Source organism: Talpa occidentalis, unplaced genomic scaffold, assembly GCF_014898055.3.
Source record: "Talpa occidentalis isolate TD23 unplaced genomic scaffold, MPIMG_talOcc4v2.1 talOcc4.7, whole genome shotgun sequence".
NCBI lineage: Eukaryota > Metazoa > Chordata > Mammalia > Eulipotyphla > Talpidae > Talpa > Talpa occidentalis.
The window spans coordinates 83,598,386-83,614,385 of record NW_023605083.1 but is presented as its reverse complement, the minus strand read 5'-3'; the positions used below and the strand labels follow the sequence as shown (position 1 = coordinate 83,614,385).

Sequence of the window (16,000 nt, the reverse complement as noted above, 5' to 3'; positions counted from 1 at the left end):
CCAAAATTGGTTAACAATGGCTGCCATGGATTGGGGGGATGGGTGGGGAGCTGGCCAGATGACCGTTCTATCCCTGCCTTACTAGGCCCTAGGTAGGCCCTGGCTAGCATCACAAGAAAGATAAAGGGAATTGAGAGATACATATCAAATGGGGAGGGAAGTAATTTCATTCAGTTAATCCTAAAAAAAGAAACCCCATCTTACAGGTGAGAAAACTAAGATTCAGAGAGCTTAGTTTATTTGCTCAAGATCACAGAACCCCAAAGTGATGAATGTGGGATGTAAAGTCACATCTGCCTTACTCCAGAGCTTGGCTAACAGTACCGTTCTAGACGAACCAAAAACTAAACAAAACAGCAAAAAGAGTCAGAAGAAATGACTTTCTGAGAAGTGAGATAAACGGGCATAACAAGATCCTAAAACTCCCTGGTGATGCAAGGGGTTAAGTACCGCACTGGAAGCAATCCGCAGCCTCTGCAGCAAGAGTTTGATCCCCAGCCGGCCAGGGAGCAGCCCACATGGCGCAGCTGACCTCTCCTGACCCGCCCGCTGCTTCCCTCAGCAGTGTACTTGGGTCAATCTGCCTGTTCTGTTCCCTACTCTGTCTCTGATGAAATCTCTCAGCCTCACATCTCTGGCCTGTACCCCAGCTATTGTATGCATAAATTAATAAATCTTAAAAAAAAAAAAAGATCCGGGCCTCCCCGGTGGCGCAGCGGTTGAGCGCTAGGTTGCGAAGCTGCCCGCGGCCTCTGCGGCGCCGGTTCCATCCCCGGCTGCTCCCCGGCCACCGGAGGAGGGTCCCACATGGCGCGCAGACCTCTCCTGCCACCCGCTGCTCCCCTCAGCAGTGTACTTTGGTCCTTCTGACTGCTCTGCTCCCCGCTCTGGCTCTGGTGAATTCTCTCACCCTCCCGCGCTTCTGACTGTACCCAGTGCATGTATAAACAAAACAAACAAACAAACAAATAAATTAAAAAAAACATGCCTCTATAAAAAAAAAAAAAAAGATCCTAACAAGATGTCATGTACCCATGAAAGAATATAAAAACCCAAATATAGGAAGCATTTCCAGCAAGTTCACTGAGAACAAAAAATAAATTTGAGTGCTCTATAATCCAAGGCAAAAGTCCCTGTGTAGGGGGGCTCATTTCTGATTGACTGTGTGACTTTGAGTAAGTCACATCCTTTTTTTTTTTTTTTTTTTGCATAGAAGAACTGGGGTGTAGGCCAGAGGTACAGGGGGTGAGAGGATTCACCAGAGACAGAGTAGGAAGTAGAACAGGCAGATTTACTGAAATCCACTGCTAAGGAGAGCAGTGGGCGAGACAGGAGAGGTCTGCTGTGCCATGTGGGTTAGCTCCCTGGCCGGGGATCAAACTCAGGCCATAGCAGTGATAGCGCTGAGACTTAACCCCTAGGACACCAAGGAAGCCCATCACTTCCTTTCTTTGTCCTGTTTCCACATCAGTAAGATGAGCAAAACCTAAGATCTTTGAGCTACATGAAGGATGGCAAATATTTATTTGTTATGTTGGTATGAAGCATCAGGCATATCTGCCTGAAATGCTGTGTTAAGGAGGATTCCGAGGCTGAATCTGAGAATAGCAATGATATAGAATAGCAATGAAATAGTGCAATGATAGATTAGTAATGTCCACCTCTAATGTTAGAGGGGAAAGGATATCTCATGTGCCATCCTTGAAGTATGCGATATAATCTCACTTTCAGCTCTAAAATTCTATAGCTTCGTGATTTTCAACCGTGAGCACATCCCAAGGCTCCCTGTCAAAAAGGAGATAGATCTCCTACTGCCAGGACTAGGTGTGCGACTGCTCACGGTGGGGCTGGGGCAGGACATCTGATCATCCATTTATTATTTCAGGACTTTCCTCAGAGGCCCCAACCATGGGGGAGGGCCAGGTCCCAGGCTTCGAAGAGATGGATGGGGAGCTGACAGCGGCCCCCACACCTGAGCAGCCAGAACGAGGAGTCCACTTCGTCACGACGGCCCCTACACTGAAGCTGCTCAATCATCACCCACTGCTGGAGGAATTCTTACAAGAAGGGCTGGCGGGGGGTGAGGAAGAGCTGAGACCAGCACTGCCCTTCCAGCCTGACCCACTGACCCCCTTCACCCCAAGTCCCCTTCCCCGCTTGGCCAACCAGGACAGCCGCCCCGTCTTCACCAGCCCTACTCCAGCCATGGCTGCAGAGCCCACCCAGCCCCAGTCCAGGGAGGGACCCTGGAGCCTGGAGTCAGAACCTCCTGCACTTCATATCACAGCTCCCCTACCGCCAGGACCCAGCATGGCAGTGCCTACACCAGGCCCAGGGGAGAAGCCCCATACTGCACCCACTAGCAGAGCATGGACTCCAACCCAAGAAGGGCCCGGAGACATGGGCAGACCATGGACTCCAGACGTCATGTCCCAGAACACAGGGCTTGGGATCGAGGGGACCATCGCCACCTCTACAGCTTCAGGGGATGATGATGAGACCACCACCACCACCACCATTGTCACTACCACTATCACCACGGTCCAGCCACCAGGTCAGCTACCTGCTGGCTCCCAAATCTGGAAATGGGGATGCAGGGGGGTGGGGGAGTCTAAATTCCTCTGTCACTATGCAGCATGCCTTGTCCTTTGGCACCAAGGGTCAATCTTCAGGAGGCATGTGGAATGGAACCAGATAGACCTGGATTCAAATCCCAATTGGAAGGAACTGTAAGAGGCCTCAAGAATTTTATTAACCTCCTTGGAGCCTCACCTGTAAAATGGCGATAAGACCCACCTTATTGAGCTATTGTGAGAACTGAGATAAGATTGCACATAGTAGGTGCTCAAGAAAAGGTGGTCCCCTTCTTTCAACAAGGTAATAGATGAACCAAGAGATAGGCTTCAACATACACACACACATACACACACGCACATCAACCTCAGTTGACTTAGTTGAACCTATTTTACCAGAGCTGGACTTAGCGTTGTCTCCTCCTGCCTCCCAGGCCCTTGTAGCTGGAATTTCTCAGGCCCAGAGGGCTCTCTGGACTCCCCCCCAGCAGCCAGCTTACCTGCTGACATCAGCCTGGACTGTTTCTACTACATCTCCGTCTATCCTGGATACGGTGTGGAAATCAAGGTTAGTGACCTGGATCTGGCCTGGGCCAAGCTGGAGCATCATCTTTCCCAAAAGGCACTGGCTATGGAGGAAGGGAGGGGTGCTCGGGGCTATCAGTTGGAGGGGATGCCTAGGGCTAGGGCTGGTGATGGGCCTAAAACATGGTGGGATCCTGCCCTTTGCAGCAGAGAGTGGCAAGTGCTGCTGCTCCCCCTCAGCAATGCCCTAGGCTGAGATGGTCTGGGGGGAGGGGGGCAGGTGTGTGCACCCATTTCCCCCAGGGCTTTAATGAGGGACCCAGAAGAACCTGCGGAGGAGGCTCTAAACTCCACTGGGCAGGTGATTAAGTGAGTGTCTGGATCTATGTCGTTGAGTAGAGAGAATACAGGGCTACCTGGTTAGACCTAAGAGCCATGGAGCCTCATTCACTTATTCATTCCTTCAGCAAATACTCCCTGAGCAGCTCTTCTGGACCAGGCCCTGCACTGGCTTCTGGGGTGCAGAGGTGGGAGAGATAGGCACAGCTGCACCATCAGAGAGGGGACCCATTGGTGGGAGTCAGACCTACAGCCCTAGCTGCCTGCCTCCGGCCTCCCTGGGCCACCTCATCCCTCTTACTCCTCTTAATTGCCACACCTGAGCCTGAAGGTCCACTTGGGATGGGATGTCCCACTCTCCTTTCTGTTTCCTCAAACCTGCTTTCCACCCCAGTATCCTCAGAGACTGACCCCACACAGCCAGAAGCCTAGATAGAGCAGGCCACCACACCCAGCATGGACAGTGCTCCTGGAGACATGCAATTTGAGGTCAACTTGGGGCCCCAAGGTGAGAACTAAGATAAGATTGCACATAGTAGGTGCTCAAGAAAAGGTGGTCCCCTTCTTTCAACAAGGTAATAGATGAACCAAGAGGTAGACTTCAACACACACACACACACACACACACACAGTTCTCTTTCTTTCCTAAGGCCTAGTGCCATAAGCCTCCTCAACACTCAGATCTGCCTACTTCTCTCCCTCCATTCCACACCTGCCACACGGTCCATCCTCTATCATCCCTCCCCCAATGGTGCAGCGCACCTCACCTGTTGCCTCCTCCCAACCATTCTGCCACGACATGGCAGCCATTTTCTCAAAGGAAATCAGTCCCACTTCCCGTGCCTCCCCAGGGGCCTCTGCATCAAGGGGAGGCCTCTGGGCGTGGCTAGAGTAACTTCCCTCTCCTCTCCTTCCCTCTGTACGGAACAGCTCACAGCTAGCAGAATGGGCTAAGCTTGCTTTCCCCACAGGCTTCCTACCATCCCCTCCCATGGGACTCAAAAACCACCTTCATCACTTTCTCTGGAAATTCTCTCTTGATCCCCACAGCCTGGGACATCCCCCATCCTATCTTGCACCACTCGGCCTTCTGTCCACCTGCTTATAGCTGTCCGTCTCCCCAGCCAGAGTGTGAGCTCCTCCAGGAGTACCTTGGAGCATGGGTCCCAGAGTGGATTCTCCACAGTTGACTGAATGGATGAAGGAATGAGGAGGAAGGAATGAAGAGATGTCTGACCTGCCTCTGGAGACTGAGTGACGGGAGAGGGGAGAGGCCCTCCACCCAGCTGAGACAGTCAGGCAGGCATCTCAAGAGCACAGGGAAGGGGCAGGTCAGTCCAGGGAACAGGGCAGTGCTGCCTGCTGCCCACTCCCAGCCTGCTCCCCACCCACCACAGTGCCCTGATCTGGGCCTAGAGCCCTCTACACCTGTCCTGGGCAGTGCCCTAGCCCCCCTCTGAGGGTATCAGGTCTCTCAGTCAGGCTGTGAGAGGAAGGGACCCTCTCCCACCACTGGTGATCTTGTCCCCTTCTGCAACTGTTTGCTCCTGCCCTGCCAGTTTCTATGCCCCTCACTCTGGGCTGACTGGAAAGGTAATTAGGAACAGTCCCCCCCCCACCAAGCCATTAGCACTCAGTGCAGCTTAATTAAAGTAATTAATGTAAAATTATCACCTAATGAGAGGTGGCACCGGCTGTGGCTCACAGGGTGGAAGGCGCCAGCTGCAGGTGTGGAGAACGGGGTGGGAAGGGGCAGATGCCAGTCTAGGTGTCCCCGTGCAGGTCTGTGCTGGCTCTGCCTGCCCCTCAAAGACTACCCCTCTCTGAAGTCCACTGGGCCAGGCTGGACCCAGCTCTGGTATTCTCTATAATAAGGCAAGATGCTGGCTTGCCTGCCCCAGCCCTGGCCCAGGCACAGGCCCCACCTGGATGCTGACCCCCTACCCCACCTCCACATAAGCCCTGTGTCTGTTTGGTGCTGCCACATTTTTTTTCATCAAAATGCAAAAGCTGTTACCAGGCAACCTGGAGGCAAAGACCTGCCACAGCCCTGGATCACTATCAGGAAACGTGGTGGGCTGATCCCAGTGCCACCCTCCACCTCAGTGCCTTGGGGACAGGGCCCTTGGGGATCCTGTGGCCCCTGTTGGCCTGAGATAGAATCTGAGGCCATGGTAGGGAGAGGGTGAGGGACAGAATCAGCCAGGGCCAGAGCAAGATTTAAGGTTCTCCTTCTGGAATCAGTTCCACAACCCTTGTTTCCATCTAGGCCTCCTGGCTGTGCCACACTGGCCACTGGGACCTGAAGCATTACTGGCACTACTGACCTATACCCGCTGATTGGATCATTGGAAAAACCAACTATCCCAGGCAGGGAAAGGGAACTGTCCAAGGTCACACAGTTAATCATTAATGTTGTGCGCATGTGTGGGGGAAAGGGCTATACTTTGTATTTCTTTGTTTTGATGTGTGATTTTCTCTCTTTTTTTTTCTTTTTTTTGATGTGTGATTTTCAATAGAGCAATTACTCTCTATAAGAGATTAGGCTCTGGAGACACAGATCTACACAGTGGGGGAGAGAGAAATCATAAACTGTGAGCACAGAAGGCCCAGTGCTATTGAAGATGGAGGTGGGAAGCATAGAGGACTGTGGGGATTCCAGGGTGGGGTCCACTCCACCAGCCTGGGATGTCAGAGAAAGCTTCCTGGAGGTAATGACACCTGCTCTGAGGCCTGATGCACAAGCGACCAGCAGCCCAAGCAGACTGACCCTCATGGCACAGGAACAGTTCAGGCCTGAGAACACCTTTCTGTCTGGGGTTAGCAGCTAAGCCAGGCTGTGCTGGGAATTAGGGTTAGATGAGTGAGGCAGCTGGAAGGCCTAGAAGGCTGACCGTTGCTACTTCAGATTTGGGGAAAGGCTTGCATCATCTCCCCATTCTGGATAAATCTCTGTCTGCTCCTCCATGAATTCCCAGTAGAATGGGATGGCATCTGGGCAACGAGATGAGACCATTTTTTTTTTAAAGATTTATTTATTTATGCATACAAGAACTGGGGTACTAGCCAGAGGTGTGGGGGGTAAGAGGATTCACCCGAGACAGTAGGGAACAGAACAGGCAGACTGACTGAAATACACTGCTGAGGGGAGCAGCAGGTGAGATAGGAGAGGTCTGCTCTGCCATGTGGTTAGCTCCCTGGCTGGGCATTGAATTCATGCTGCAGTGGCTGCCAATAGCTTCATGATTGCTGACACTTAACCCCTTGCACCACCAGGGAGGCCCTGGATGAGATCATCTTAAGGTCTCACAAATCACATCCCTGACACCATGCTGAGCCCCATGACGGCGGCAGCCCTTGCTAAAATCTGGGGCCCTGGGCAAAAACCTCTCCAAATTCCCCTCCCTTTTTTTAAGATTTATTTATTTATTTATACAAGAACCAGGGTACAGGTCAGATTCACGGGAGGGTGAGAGGATTCACCAGAGACAGAGCAGGGAACAGAACAGGCAGACTGACGAAATACACTGCTGAGGGGAGCAGCAGGTGAGAAAGAAGAGGTCTGCCGCGCCATGTGGGACCCGACCCGGTAGGCCAGGATCGAACCTGCGCAGCAGAGGCTGCGGACAACTTCACAGCGCTGCGCTCAACCGCCTGCGCCATCAGGGGAGGCCCTCAATTCCCTTTTCATGAGGACCAACCTCACGGGCTCCAGAATCTCTAACAGCCCAGCTCTCCACAACTTGGACCACAGTCCCTCATAACCTGCTTCATTCCACACTTCCCACCTCACTTCAGGGTGCCCTCTGGGTTGAGGATCTGATCTGCCCACATAGAAGAGGCCAGGTCAGGCCCTCCATGATCAGAGGGGTGTTACCAGTTTCAGCCTGCACGGAGACACTAGGCAGGCTCTTTCTTGAGAGAGCCAGAGAAATACCTTCAGGATGGGTGGACATGAACACCATGGCCCACATGGCTCTCATCCCCTCTCTAGACAGCCAGTCTTCCCTGAGGGCTCCAGGCCTTTCTGGGCCTGGCACTTGCCTATCACTGCATTTGGCATTCCAGTGCTTCCCACTGCCAGCCTCTATCTTGGCTTTAATGTTCTCTGTACCATCTGGAGCCTGGACATAGCTGCCCACAGCCCCTGCTTAGGCCCAAGGTGGCCCCAGTGGCACACACATCTCCCACACCAGACAAGCTGTCAGTTTGACAGCCAGATCACCCTGCCCTTCTAGACCAGGTCAGGACCAGGCTCGATGTGGGCACCAGAAAGAGGGTGGCAGGTCAGTGGGGGAGATATTTGGGGGATTTCTTTACTGATTCCCAGAGGGGCCATCTGAGGGAGGCCACAGGGGTACATGCAGTTAGGCCCCTCTCTCCATCCCTCGAGCAGACCCTGTCCCATAAGGATTTGTGGATGAGCATCAGTTCAGGCAAGAGCCCAGAAACTGTCACAAAAGACTGGGGTTCCTGTCCTGTATCTGCACTTTACCCCTTGGTGTCTGGGCTAAGCCCCAGGCCTTCTCTGGCCTTCCTGTAAAAGCAGACTGAAGCCAATCTCTTGAGTGACACTCCTTTTCTGGTTCAGGTAGCTCCCTTGTGGTTGAAATGGGCAGTGGCACCTCACCCCTCAACCTGGCTTCCTGTTCCCTAGCAGCTGCAGAACATGGGCCTGAGAGAGGTCAGTTCCCAGGTAGTCTCTAGCTGTGAGACCCAAGGGTGGGGTGGGTCCACAGTCAGTTGTCAACATGGCAAATGCCAGGGTTTTGCCGGGGTGGAGTCCAGGGTTCCCCAGGAAGGGAAAGAAGACTTCTAATGCTGTGCCCCCTCTGTGCTGAGCCCCTACAGTGGGGGCTGGGAAATAATTTAATCCTTATAGCCCCATGAGGTAGGTTCTATTGTCCATTCCACAGGCAAAACTGGGGCTCAGAGTCCTTATGACTTGCCCAAGAACCTATGACCCAAAAACCTTTCAACCAGAAGATTATGGAGCTGGGATCTGATGTCAGGACTCAAGAGCTCCTGTTTTTCCCTGGTCCAGGAGGTTGACCTGGCAGGGGACAAATCCAGATAGGGAGTTCCAGCTGTGGAAAGGTGTCTGGGTTCTGCACCAACCTCTTTCCTCAGTAGGCCCCGCCTGCTCCTAAGGGACACCCACCTGGAATTCGCCCATTTTGGGGTGAGGCTTGGGATGCTGTGCAGGAGGCAAAGCCCAAACAAGGACTTGGTGCACCAGTTTTACCAGGATTTCCTGTGTGAGCCCAAAGAGGAGCTCTCCGCTTCTCTGGTTACAAGCTTCCCTTAGCCATAGCTTGGTGGTAAACCCTGCCTGTCCTGCCTGCCTTATTGTGGTTCATGAGAGCTGAGAGAACAATAGGTATGAAAGAGCTGTGAAAACTATCAAGGGTCTCATAGGAAAAGGTGCTATTACATCACTGTTGGCATGAGGGAGCTGAAGAGTGTGAGGGAGTGCCTGTGCGGAGGACATACCTGCACATGTGTTGGAGGGAAGGGTGCGCATGCAGCGAGCCCCTTGTCAGTTACACACGCCAGTGGCGGTGACCGGGCCTGCGGTGTGGAGCAGGGGCTGTGGTCAGGAGCCGAGACAGGAGACAGGGGGCTCAGATGCTGGAAGTGGTGCTGCATACAAGATACATCCTAGAGCTCATCTGCCCCTGCAGGGTTGCACTTGGGCAGCTGTGTGCAAAGACTGTGGCCCCATCCCACCTGTGAGTCATACCACTAGGCTGTGTTCCGAATACCTGACTGGCAGCTTCCTTGCGACAGTCAAGTTGGCAAAGGCAGCCTGACTCAGCCTCACCGCCCATCCATCCCCCTCACAATGGCTGTATTTCCTTCCCTGACCCTGTGCTTGGCTGGAAGTTGGCCGGGGTGAGATAACCCACAGTCTTATGGGAATTGTCCTCAGCTCCCCCTGCTTCTGTCTTTCTGCCTGGCCCCCTGGTCCCCTCCTGTCACTGGCTAAGGGTGTGGGAAGACGGCCCTTGTGAGCAGAACTGACATTTCAATCTGTCTCCCAAGCTCTTCAGATGCCTGCAAATTGCATCAAGACGTCCTCACCTCGTTGTCTAACACCCAGGCCTGTCTGGCCCCTGTCAGGCCTGGCCCTCACACAAGTGACAAATTACATTCCAGCCACAGCGGCAAGTCTGCAAGTGGGTGCTTGAAACCCTAGGGACCAGAGCTGAACAGACAGACTGGCTGAGAACCGGGTGCCTGCTGGGTCCAAGCCACCCAGACCCACTCCTTCCCACCTTCTGATCTTAATCCTCACCACCAGGGTCAAGAGCCAGGCAAACTTTGAGGGGGGCCATGCCTCTCCCAGATTAGAGGAGCCCAGGCACCTCAGCTCCCAGTTTTCTCAGCTTTATTGGCTTCTGAGGGGAAGGGTGACTGGTGGGAATATAAATCTACCATGTTAGACAATGTTTATATCCAAGATATAAACATTTTGGGAAAAGCCAGGTCTGGCCAACACTCTGCTGCTAACCTGGAAGGCCTATGGCTGGGAATGAAGATGTCTAGAAGTCTGTTTCTGCAGGTGACATCACCAAGAGGTTGAGAGGGAAGGAGCTGCCTTTGCCTCCAGCAAGGCAAGACTCTGCAGCTTAACACCTGTATGACCTTTTGCAAGTTCCTTAGCCACTCTGAACCTCTGTTTACTTATGGGGATTTTACTACCTACCTTATAGAACAGTGCTAAGAATATGAAACAATATCTGTAAATAGTACAAGGCTTGACACATTGTGGGTGCTCTGTAAATGGTAATTATTTTTATTGCTGCTGCTGCTGCTGTTCTGTTGCTGGCAAAGCAGCAGGGTCGGGAACTAGAAGCTAGAGGTAAAAAGGGTGTTTAAGGCAACTAGGGAAAAAAATGCCAAGTTCATCTCTACTTCTCTGCCTTCACTGCCTTAGTAATTTCCCTGCAGTGATGGCCTCCCTTCCTCCTCCTGTCCCCACCTCCCTTTAAGGCACTCCCAGCCCACCTGCTCCTGTGCTCTCAGAGCCTGCAGCTCCTCCACTCCCCCCCCAGGACTCCTGCTGCAGGCATTCAGTGCCACTTAAGGCAGAATTATATGCTGCCTGGCATCTCTCGATAATTACAGATTCCACGTGTGTGAGTCTTGTTTGCCCAACTCTAGAATCAGAATCTCCAAGTTTGAAGGGACCTCATCCAGCCTCCGCCAGCCGCAGGAATTCCCTGGGGGACGTCCCTGGCAGATGGTCCAGCCGCCACCGCCCAAAGTGCTTTAGAAGGGAGCTCCTCACCGAAGGGTGTCACTTCAGTCCCAGCACCCTCCTTACATGTGCTCTTGGATCCCCAAGAACGCCCAGGTCTTTTCTCCCAAGCAAGGGCATCCCCAGGGCACATCTGTTCTCAGCACCCACAGTTGAGGGGCCCGGAGTCTAACACAGCTGTTTCTATGAACCTGGCTGTGCTCAGCATCCTCTGCACTTTCCAGCTCACAGGAATCAGGGGAGAAATGTACTTCCCATGGCCGCACTCTCTCCACGCATCTTTATTGCAGCTGACTGGTGAAGAGGGTGTCGTGACCCAAAATGCCACCCTAGGTTTTAACAAAGAGATGGGGAGAGGACAGGCAGAGAAGGCTTAAAGCAAAGGAACTGACTGGCCTTGCTTGGGAAGCAGAGGTTGGTGACCCTAAGATCTGAAAGAATGACCAACTTCACTGGAAGGGAGGAAGGGAAGGCGTTCCCTGTGCGGCACTGTGCCCAGAGGGCTGGAATGGAGGTTTGGAGCCCAGAAGGATGCCCTAGGGACTGAGGGCAGAGGAGCTTGTGGCAGCTAGAGGGAAGAAGCCCAGGAAAGAGAGAACAGACTCATGGCTGGCGCGGGGAGGACATGATGTCGGGCCTGGTGCTGAGCAGGCAGCAGGGCCAAGTTTGCAGGGCCTTGAAGGCCACAGCAAAGAATCTGGGATAGATACTATGAGCTTTGTGCACTTACTGAAGAGCCACTGGAGGAGCTCAACAAGGAAGCACCATGATTAGCAACAGTTACGGCTCTTAACTGTCTGAGTTCAGAGAATACTGATGGGGGGAGGAGGGGATGCAATCCTGCGGGCAGGGGGAGGCTGGCAGGAGAGTGCCGCATGACCTAGGCAAGCGATTACAGTGAAGAGTTGGGGAAGTGGCAGTGGGAGTAAAGAGTACTGAATAGATTTGGGGCCCAATTGACAGAACTGAGTGACTGATAGGTGTGAGGTATGAAGGAGGCAGCGAAATGCCAGTTTCTGACTTGGGCACGTGGATGATAAGGTCATTTTCTGAGTGAGGAGCCAAGGAAGCTGCTAGTTTAGTTTGAGGGGAGAGAGCAGCTCATTATGAGGCAGGATGAGTGAGAGGTGCCGACAAAGCATCCAACAGGGCACCTACAAAAAAAAGCAGGGCACACAGATTTGATGCTTAAAACTTCACATTGTTGACCAGGCCCTCAAACATCACCTAGTTCAACACACCTACCCTGCCCCCACTTTATCGATGAGAAAACTGAACCCAGACAACTGAAGAGATGAGAAGCAGCTGTTGTAGTTGAAGAGCTTTGGAGACAGAAACATGCTTTTACAAATCCCAGTTGTGCTAATCATCTCTCTGTGACCTTGGAAGCTTGACCCAGCTTCACATGCTCTATTCTACCCACAGGTGCAGAACATCAGCCTCCAGGAAGGGGAAACTGTGACTGTGGAGGGCCTGGGGGGACCTGACCCACTGCCCCTGGCCAACCAGTCTTTCATGCTGAGGGGTCAAGTCATCCGCAGTCCTACCCACCAGGCGGCTCTGAGGTTCCAGAGTCTTCCACCTCCTGCTGGGCCTGGCACCTTCCATTTCCACTACCAAGGTAGGCCTGGACAACTGAGGGAAGAACTAGCTCAGACTGGCTGTCATCCTCAGGCTCTCTGGTGTTATTAAACTCTGGGTGTGGGCGGGGGTGGGGGGAACAGGGAGAAACTAGGAAATACAGCACAGGTGCCCAGTGCAGCCCTGTAGAGTGGGAGGTGAGTAGGCACATCTGACACATCCAGGACCTTTCCTCCTCCACCTATCACCCTGCCGAGAACTGGTCCTGAAGGGGGGCTGACACAGGACCAGGTAGCCTCAGGTGTGTCCATTCCCACTCATTCATTCATTCATTGAGTAAATTTTTCCTAGGCATCTGCTCTTTGCCAAGTGATATCAAGGTAAACCAGCCAGGTCCTTCCCCTCCAGTTCACAATCTCCTGAGGAGGCAGACATTTAAATAGGCAATAAAGATAGAAACCTTCTCCCCAAAAGCAAGGGGGTCAAGGTCAAATGGGCCTGACAGTGACCATCTGGATGTCCTTAGCTACCAGTCTGACTTTCCTGAACTATCTCAGCCACCTTGGAGCTGGCCCATGCCCTCGTCAACCAATGGCATGATGTCACGGGGAAAATCACAGGTAGATGGATCAATCTGTTTAAATCAATCAACAGGAGATGGAGCAATCTGTTTAAATCTCCTTCCCACTGGTGTTGACCTTGAACAGGTCATTTGACCTTTCTAACCTTCCTTTTCCTTGGCCACAAAATGAGACTAAAACACCTACTCCACAAAGTTGCCCTGAGGATTAAACAAAATGGTATGTGTCAAGTGCTTAGCACATGCTCCATGAAAGAGCCTTAAAGAGCTGGCAGGATGGGGAAGGGAGGTATAGGGGCTGGGACTCTGTACTTCTCCCCTCAGAATCCCTTCTGGCCCCCCTTCTCCATGCCAAGTTTTTTTTTTTTTTAAAGATTTATTTATTGATTGATTTATACATACATGCATACAAGCACTGGGTACAGTCAGAAGCGCTGGAGGGTGAGAGAATTCACCAGAGCCAGAGCAGGGAGCAGAGCAGGCAGAAGGACCGAGGTACACTGCTGAGGGGAGCAGCGGGCGGCAGGAGAGGTCTGCGTGCCATGTGGGACCCTCCTCCAGTGGCCGGGGAGCAGCCGGGGATCGAACCAGCGCTGCAGAGGCCGCGGGCAGCTTCGCAACCCAGCGCTCAATCGCTGCGCCACCGGGGATGCCCTTTTTGATCCCTGTAACCAGTTCAGATTGGGGAGTGCTAATGTGGAAATAATTGGTGTAAACAATCACAGCATTGCCTTAGGTTGTCACGGACTGCGGGGGGCCTCAGCCCGAGAGGAGGGCAGGCACTGGAGATGGGGATGCTCGGAACCCCACTTAAGGGGCACTCGCTCCTTCCTGGCCTCTTTGCCCAAACTTGGGGAGAAGTCTGGCACATCAGCAGGGAGCCCTGGTGGTGGGCAGGGGCTTGGCAGAGCAAGGGGCTCTCTGAGGCAAGGGTGAGCATCTAGGTGGCCTAGCCAGCCTCCCTAATGGCTCATCAATCCTCCCTAGCAGGGGCATAATTTCACGCCATGCTAACTTTCTCCCTTGTTGTGAATTCCTTTGCATAAAACCCAGGACCTCCCTTCTGTTGTGCCAGACAAAGGTGACTGAAAGGCAGCAAGTTGGAGGCCTGGAAAGGGGTGCAGACCCTAAGTGGGAAGCAGGATATCTGGCCCAGTGCTGCCTCCTTCTCAGCTCCCAGAAGCCCTCCCTCCACGGCCCAGTTTTTGTCAATGATCAGCTCTTTCCTTAATGAGTGTAATTCCCCTAATTATAGGCTGTAATTAGCCCTGATCCCAGAGATGGGAACAGGAGGAGCGTGTGCTTACACGCGCGTCTCCCTGGGCTGGAGAAAGAGGGTGCCAGAAGAGGGGGTGAGGAGTCTAGTAGCCACACTCCTGCCAGAGCCGCCCAAAATGATGCTAGAGGTCACGAGGATGGGCCGCCACAAGGGCCTCATGGTCAGGAGCAAGGTCCAACTCCCCTCCATAGCCTCCTCAAACCCAGGTGAGGATGCACAGGGCCCTGCCAGGCATTTGCCTCCTCCCTCCTGAACATTCCTGGCACCGAACTTGGCCCCAGAAACAGACGCCAGTGAGAAAATAGCTCGACAGATTGCAGTGGTGCAGGCTCCCCGGGAACGGTCGTCATGGCAACAGGAGGAAGCTCATCCTAGGAAGTGGCACTTTATCCACTGTGGAGTCTGGGGGTTTTGTCACCTGCCCCCAGCCTCCTGCTCTCACCTCATCCCAGCTCAATTTTCTACTCTAAAAATGGGGAACCTCCCTTTCCAGAGTTCTGACAAGAACCCATGAGGAAGATGTAAGTACTAGTGCTGTGCACGAGGTCTGGCTCATGACCTGGACTTCCTAGAGTGACAGACCATCTCCCTTCTGGGTGGAGTACCTCACACTCTGTTCTCCACCCTATCCTGGCCTGGGGTCTCTCTCAGTGGCCACCCTGCACAACCACTCAGTGCAAACTTGCCCGTTACTGTCAGGTTATGCCGACTCCTGAGTCCAAGTTTCTACTTCACCTGGAGGTGCAGGTGGGGAGGAGATAGAAAGCCAGCAGGGTCCAGCCGGAAGCATCAAGTGCCCACTCTGCCACTTACTGGCTATGAGACCAGGACAAATCATTCGGTCTCCCTGAACCATAGTTTTCCTCATTTGAAAATGAGTTAATAATCCCTCCCTTACCTTCCTTCTTCCCAGACATGTTGTAGGCACCAAGTAGCATTGTAGAAGCTGCAAAGGGCATGCACATGTGAGGTGTAAGGTTGTTAAGGTTATTAAGGTTACAAACAGTAACATCATGCTGGCACATTCTTTTGTATTTGTTCTGTGCCAGGCACACATGTCCTCTCCACCTCTCACACGACTCGGGATGCAGTACTCCCAATGGGTATAAACAAGGAAACAGGTACAGAGAAGTCAGGTAAATTGCAGGGTGAGGAGGCACAGCCCCCTGGTGATAGAGGTGCCCAAGGTGAGCAAGTAGGGGTAGTAAGTAGAGCAAGTAGGGGAGTCTTATTCAAACCCAGGCAGTGAGACCCCAGAGTCCACATCCTGACCTCTGCCCTGTACTGCCTGCTAATCACAATGAACCTCCCACTAGAGAGGGAAGAACAGGAATCATCTCCCCTTTCACAGACCTAGTAATAAAAGCCAGGACAGGTGACAATCACAAAACATGTTTCTGTACCCTGGTCTACCCAGAGGTATCCCCATTTTCTATTCACACAAAGGCACACAGAAGCGCCGGTCTGCATCTGTCCCATCCATCCGCCTGTTGCCCCTCCCAACCCTCAAGTGGTTCCTCAGTTTAGACAGTCTCTCCCACTACTCCAACGGTCTTTGGGCTATAACCCACGACTTTGCTCAGCCTCCCTCCTCAGCTTCTCCCACCTTTTTCCCCACCTCTCAGACCCAAGACCTGACCCCATTTTCAGTCAACTCTACTGTAACTGGGTTGGATTTGCAGGTGGTTTTGTAGGATTTGCTGCCACCATTTGGTCATACTTGGTATGACAAGTCCAAAGAGCTATCAGGTTTCCCAGGGCAAGTTGTCCCTCCTCCAACTTCCATGAAAGCAGACCCTGCCTCCCTACCCTCATCCCATCCTGTTTTTTTTTTTTTTTTAAAGATTTATTTATTTATG

The 16,000-nt window shown here is 52.8% G+C and overlaps 1 protein-coding gene across 2 annotated transcripts in view; it reads left to right on the top strand.

Moving 5' to 3' along the window:
- The window catches only part of SEZ6 (seizure related 6 homolog), a 43,913-nt gene that overhangs the window by 18,553 nt on the left and 9,360 nt on the right, over window positions 1-16,000 (top strand). For both annotated transcript variants that reach the window (XM_037494172.2, XM_037494171.2), the window contains exons 2-4: window positions 1,886-2,554; window positions 3,008-3,141; window positions 12,127-12,322. In XM_037494172.2, the coding sequence (XP_037350069.1) occupies window positions 1,886-2,554; window positions 3,008-3,141; window positions 12,127-12,322 (999 nt within the window). The remainder of the gene's footprint in view (window positions 1-1,885; window positions 2,555-3,007; window positions 3,142-12,126; window positions 12,323-16,000) is intronic.